This window comes from Gadus chalcogrammus, chromosome 7 (genome assembly GCF_026213295.1).
Source record: "Gadus chalcogrammus isolate NIFS_2021 chromosome 7, NIFS_Gcha_1.0, whole genome shotgun sequence".
Lineage (NCBI taxonomy): Eukaryota > Metazoa > Chordata > Actinopteri > Gadiformes > Gadidae > Gadus > Gadus chalcogrammus.
Window position 1 is genome coordinate 26,845,406 of NC_079418.1, and position 6,000 is coordinate 26,851,405.

At 44.3% G+C, this 6,000-nt stretch overlaps 1 protein-coding gene across 7 annotated transcripts in view; it reads left to right on the plus strand.

The window, feature by feature from the left end:
- LOC130385669 (rap guanine nucleotide exchange factor 6-like) overlaps positions 1 to 5,671 on the plus strand; it is a 90,352-nt gene extending 84,681 nt beyond the window's left edge. For 4 of the 7 annotated variants that reach the window (XM_056594291.1, XM_056594293.1, XM_056594294.1 and 1 more), the window contains 2 exons: positions 16 to 375; positions 932 to 5,670. In XM_056594291.1, the coding sequence (XP_056450266.1) occupies positions 16 to 375; positions 932 to 954 (383 nt within the window). In that variant the 3' untranslated portion in view covers positions 955 to 5,670. Of the gene's footprint in view, positions 1 to 15; positions 376 to 931 lie in introns of all 7 variants that reach the window. The other 3 variants (XM_056594297.1, XM_056594298.1, XM_056594296.1) reach the window with 2 other exon arrangements.
- The last annotated feature ends 329 nt before the right edge of the window (positions 5,672 to 6,000 follow it).

Genomic DNA, 6,000 nt, shown 5'->3' on the forward strand with positions numbered 1-6,000 from the left:
ACGGCCATCGCTCAGTGTATTGCGTGACGGCGGGGGGCGGCAGGGACGAGCGTTACCATGCCCCTCCTCCCACCCCTCCAGGCTACCAGGGGCTGGCCCTAGGGGACCTGGGGTACTCGGACCCGCCCCCGCGGCCCCCCAACCTCAAGCCGCCCGAGTACAGCGTGGCGCTCCAGAGGAGCAGGCTGCTGCACAGCCCCGGGGTGGGGGGGGGGGGGCTGGCCGCCAGCCTCCAGCACCACCACAGCCACAGCAACAGCAACCAGCACCGGGACACGGGGCGGTCGCCGGGGGCCGCCGCCGGCCTGGGCTGCTCCAGACCGGTTAGCATCTGCCTGCCGCCGCCGCGCCTGGGCCTCGCAGACAGTGAGGATGGTAGGTGATGGTGTGTGTGTGTGTGTGTGTGTGTGTGTGTGTGTGTGTGTGTGTGTGTGTGTGTGTGTGTGTGTGTGTGTGTGTGTGTGTGTGTGTGTGTGTGTGTGTGTGTGTGTGTGTTCGGGGGTGGGGGGGGGATGTGTTCATTCCAGTACAGACGCAAAGAGTGAAAGTTCAGCCCCAAAAGGGATTGTGCTGGAAATGAGTTGAAGAAGTTACAGCGTTTGGATTATGCATCACAAAGGCTGTGGATCCCTGCTGGAGAGAGCGAGAGGAAGGTGTTTGTGTGAGAGCATCCGGAATAGTTGGATAGGTTGAGAAATTGGACGTACCAACCAACCAATGGACGTACAATATTGTTTTTGAACCTACGGTTGAACCTTATCATTACAAGTGTGCAGAACCTCTTCATTCGGGGCCTTTTAATTCATTCTCCAAAGGATTTCCAGTCTACTCTGTTTGCTACACAGCTCCTAGACGCCATGTGCTTTTATAATCTCTCACCTTGGCCCGACTAGGATCTCCCCTGACGCCTCTCTCCTCTCTCCTCTTCTAGATGAACAGGTGTCGGCCGTGTAGGGGTGGCCTCATCGCAGCACACAGAGCACCTGGGCCCCTCCCGTGGTGTACGGGCTTACGGAGCTAGCTGCCCCACGTCTGGCCAGAGCACACTTTCCCCCCCTGGCCGGCCTTCATTCAACAGCCACACACGGACCCACACTGCCCTGGACTCTGACTCCCTCCTGGATGAACTTCACCTCGCTTCCTAACGTCAAAGCACCACCCAAGGAGATTGTCGATATTACAGCTCCACACAGCCTTGTGCAAGCCATGTACAAATGGATTATTTTTATACTTGGTATTCATTTTAAAGACTTGATTTTGAGTGAGGACATTGATCAAAGACTGGACAAGGGTTGGGACTCGTCTGCGGGACAACGGAGAGGGACTGGTTGCAGCCCGCTGGACTCTTGGGTTAAATGTCAGGGGTTGGGTTTGGTCTTAGCAGTCCAGAGTGCTTTTTATGGGGCAAGCTACAGTGTGTTATTGTTATTCAGTATTTCGGTGGTCGGCTTTTTTGTGTTAGCAGTTTACTTGAACATAAAGCAGCCTGAGAAATCATAGCTGGGCTTTACGTCGCGTTCACAACAGTCTTTTGGTTGGATTTTTTGCTCACCGTTATCAGCAAGCGGCTGTTCTACAGAAAGAAACCTAGCGTTTTGCTAGAGGTGATCTCTTATAAGATTTAATATTTCCTAAATTAAGGTAGAATCATATATAGTTTTTAAGCGGCTTTTATATAATCCAAAGTTGTGATGATCACCATGCTACATTTTTTAATTAGGTAAACCTGTCAAACCATAGTTTCTGTTTCTTAAATGGTTTTGCTACTTCTGGCAGAAAGCAGATTTAGCGAGCCTGTCTTTAAAGAAAATCGAATGTATCTGCTGTCCAATCTCCAGGCAATAAGTTTGCCTCAAGATGCCACGTTTTAAACGTTTTGAAAAGAACAGTAAACCTTTGACTATAGGCCCCGATGTCAAACTGTTAAAGCCAAAAACAGAAGCTGCTGATGGACGTTGGTCGAAACAAATGAAAACCACATTCAATTTGATTAGAACTGGCAAAAGGCTTTATCACCACTGTGATACTCGCACTGTTTACTGTAGCCACGACAACTGGAGGCCATCCAACCCAAGAGACGCCAGCGGACCCTATGCTTACTTTAACGTGTGTGTGCGTGTGTATGTGTGTGTGTGATTGTGTGTGTGTTATTGTGGAGCACTTAATTACTTGTTAAGCTTTATGAAAAAGGACAGCAGAGGGGGTCCTGGTGATCCTGTGAGTGTCCCGCATCCCGGTCTCTCTGGGGGTCTCCGGACGTCCCGTCAGAATAGCTATGGACCTCTTTAGCAGCATGTTGCATGTCATGTCGAAAGAGCCGACCCAAAAACGGCACATTAACTCACTTTCAGCGAGCTTGGTAACAAAACATGTGCTGCGATTTCAGTTGATCATTGTTATTAGGTGAGCATCGTATACACACACTCACCCGCCAAGCTTTACATGGCACGCTTTAAGACACAGGAATGCCTTTTTTAACAGCCAACATTGTTTATGCTGATGTTGACGTGTTTTGTTTACATTGTTATAGGAGACTAGTAGCTGTCTTTTATTTGTTCTTTTTATTATTACAGGCAGACATTTATTGAGCTCCAATGCTCTGGCGTAAGGCCACCTTGGTTCAGTGCAGTTGTATGATTCATCTTTTACTAGAGAAGCTTAAGGTTCAACACTTCGACGGTGTTGACTAGCTTATTGTCGATTTATAACACAAAAATGGAATTACCTGCCATCAAAGCAGGACATTTATTTTTTAATGTACGGCATGCAACCCCCTCATTCCTTGTTAATGATCACCCCGTCCTTAAAAAAAGGAGAAAATAATATGTTTTGTAAAATATTTTCAAGGATTTGCTGGTATTGGAAGCTCAGGCTTGTATGTGGATTAGTGGTAATGTGTAAGCCCCTGCTTAGAGGGGTGTGATTACACAGGGACAGGAAACCGGGGCATTGTACCTATATCAAAGTTAAAGCGGTGTATTTAACTGGAATGACACTGCAGCTGTCAGTTTCTCTCTATCACGTTTTTTTATACAATATTGATTTGCCATTCAAAAACTTGAACTGATTAATGCTAATATATAAACTGCATATATATATATCTATATATCTAAATATAGATATATATAATTACGGATGTTTTTTTTCTTCAATAAATTAATTGATTATGTATAGATGAGCAACTATTCTAATGTAAAGGCTATTTTAAATATTTTTAGAATAGATACAAGAGAATTTGAGGTTGTGATTGCCCCATTTCTGTCTACGGCAGGAATCTTAAGTTTTGTTATATTCTGTTGTTTTTAGTGCTGTTGACTTATTTATATTCTCTTCGTCAAGCATATTGCTTTGTGTACAATGTAATTGCTGCTGCATTTTTGAGATTTTTACTGCCTTGAGTTTTGTGTAGATGCACAAGTTTATTTTTTAACATGTTTTATTGGACCGAGTGAAACAAAAGAAAAAAAAGAATGGGATGTACTCAATACCCAACCCAAATGTGTGTGATTGGTTCTGTAGCACAAGAACGTCTATATCAGATTCTGAGTAGATGACTGAGAACCGTTTTCTAGAGCTTGTTTTACCCTGTTTGTCTGAGAAAACCCAGACCAAAGTCTTCTCTCCCTCTCTTTCTCGTGCTCTATCTCTATCAGGGGTTGCAGATTCTGTCACTTTATTATTATACTTTTTTCCACAACAATTATCCTCATTTGTGCATTGTGAATCAGTATTATATTCTGTTGTCGTTTAGACAGACGAACAGAGCAACAGTGTTTATGCTTGTGTCAACCGCAAAATAGAAAAGTATGTTGCCAACCATTGTCAAATTTGTAGGGGGGAATCATGACATGCCTTTGGATCATCACCAATATAGTTGACGTTTTACATACATTTTATTTTTTTTGCCCCACAAATGAATTGTTTGATGCTTGATACTTGCATGTCAACTTTTTTTCCTCTGAGGGCCCCTGTTCTTGTACAGGAAGTGTTAGTGTGGCCACCATCAAAGTTCTGTCTCTTTAAGAATGGATTAACCCACTCTGGGCATAGACACCATCTTATTTCACTCCCTTGGGGGTAAACTTGGTTTTGATCAAGGAATGTAGGACTATTAAGTGAAATAATATATTCTGACAATCTCATGGGAGGCACATGTCACATGTCCCCATTGTAATCTCGAGCAAAGTGGGTCAACATAGGGTTTTTGGTCACTGGTCATCCATTCTTAACCTTTACATTTTTCATCCATTGAATTCCTTTTGGAGAACGGTAGAAAGCATTCTGTTTCTTCTTGTCTGTTTAGTTTTCCTTTCAGAGTACTCCAAATAAGATATGTATAAAATGATAACAGAAATGGCCTACAAGTAGTTTCTACCCCAAACGAAACACTCTAGAGGTGAAACTGTGTGAGACAGAAAATGGTAGAGACCTCTGCCCATTCATGAGCTATGCGTCAATGCGTTACATGTCTCCCTTCTTCTGCTCAACATGATGACCTGGGGTATGTCTTCCCAAGCCCCGAAGCTGCCAGTGTTACCGTTTTGTAAACATGGATTGGAGAGACTTACACACCCAGCCACAGCAATACATTTCTATTCAGAGATGAACTTGGACTGTGTGAACTGGCCCTGTATTTCACCCAGCGGTATAACTTTGGTCTTTTGGCTTGCTTTTGGTCTCACCATTCTTGTAGCTGTCGTACCTTATGTCTTTTAGAAAGACGTGATTTTGTTTTTGGTTTGTATGCTTTTTATGTATTTTTACTTGTGATTGTAAATAGTTATTTTGTCGAAAAGAATGTGTAAACAAAGGAAAATTACTTTTATTTCTCCAAGTCTACTGAAATGAATTTGGACAATGAATAAAATGTCAAAATAAAATGCCTGTGAGTATTTGTGACAATGGAGAGGTAAACTGTGGCATGTTTCGAGCTCTGTGACGACGGTTGTAGTTCAGTTTCTGCTTTTGTCTGTATGCCTATTCAGTTCTTTTTAGACTGTTCATGTCTGTCCAGCCCGGGTTAAGCTGAGATGGGATGACAGGGACAGGTGTTCTAATATTTCTGCCCATGAGGAGCTCTGCTGGACTGTTTCCGATCGACAGAGGAGCGGCGCGGTAGGCCATGAGGCCAAGGTAAGGGTCACTGGATTTCTTCAGGATACCCTTGATTGTCCTAACGGCCCACTCTGCCTCACCGTTGCTTTGTGGGAAGTGGGGGCTGGATGTAACATGGCTGAAACCCCACTCTCGTGCAAACTTTCAGAAGTACTCGGATGCAAATTGTGGCCAATTGTCTGAGCGCACCATATCTGGTATATGCCATGACGTGCAAACATGGATTTGAGGTGCTCCACCACCGCCTCAGATGTTGTATAAGTGAGTTTGGCTACTTCAAAGAATCTGGAAAAGTAGTCTACAATGACCAGATAGTGCTTATTATTTTCTGTCTGAAATAGATCTGCCCCCACAGTGGACCATGGTCTTGCTAGGAACTCTTACTGGGAATACATCACAGTTCTCTATCAGTTGTGTCAGGTCTTTGCTAAGGCCTGGCCAAAACACAGATTGCTTGGCCCTCTCTCTGCATTTAGTGAGTCCCAGGTGGCCCTCATGCAGTTTGTTCAGCATTTTTGCTCTAAGTGACACTGATATTACTATTCTACAGCCGTAAAATAGCAAACCCTCATTAACTGTTAGCTCACCTGAGAATGGCAGGTAGGGACGGAATGCTCTTTGTATGGAGAATTTATCGGGCCAGCCCTCCTTGCAATATCTCTTCAGTGTGTGGGATACAGTGTCTTTATCCTGATGTGTTTCTATTTCTTTAAGTCTTTTGTCTGTAGCTGGCAGGTTTGCCATCACAGTGTCCATGTACAGGCTCACCTCTTCTTCCTGTAAGCCCTCCACTGTGTTCTCGATTGGCGCTCTGGAGAGCACGTCAGCAGTGGCGATTTTTCTTGCAGTTGCATGGCACATGTGAGATGGTGTAAGAGAACCTCA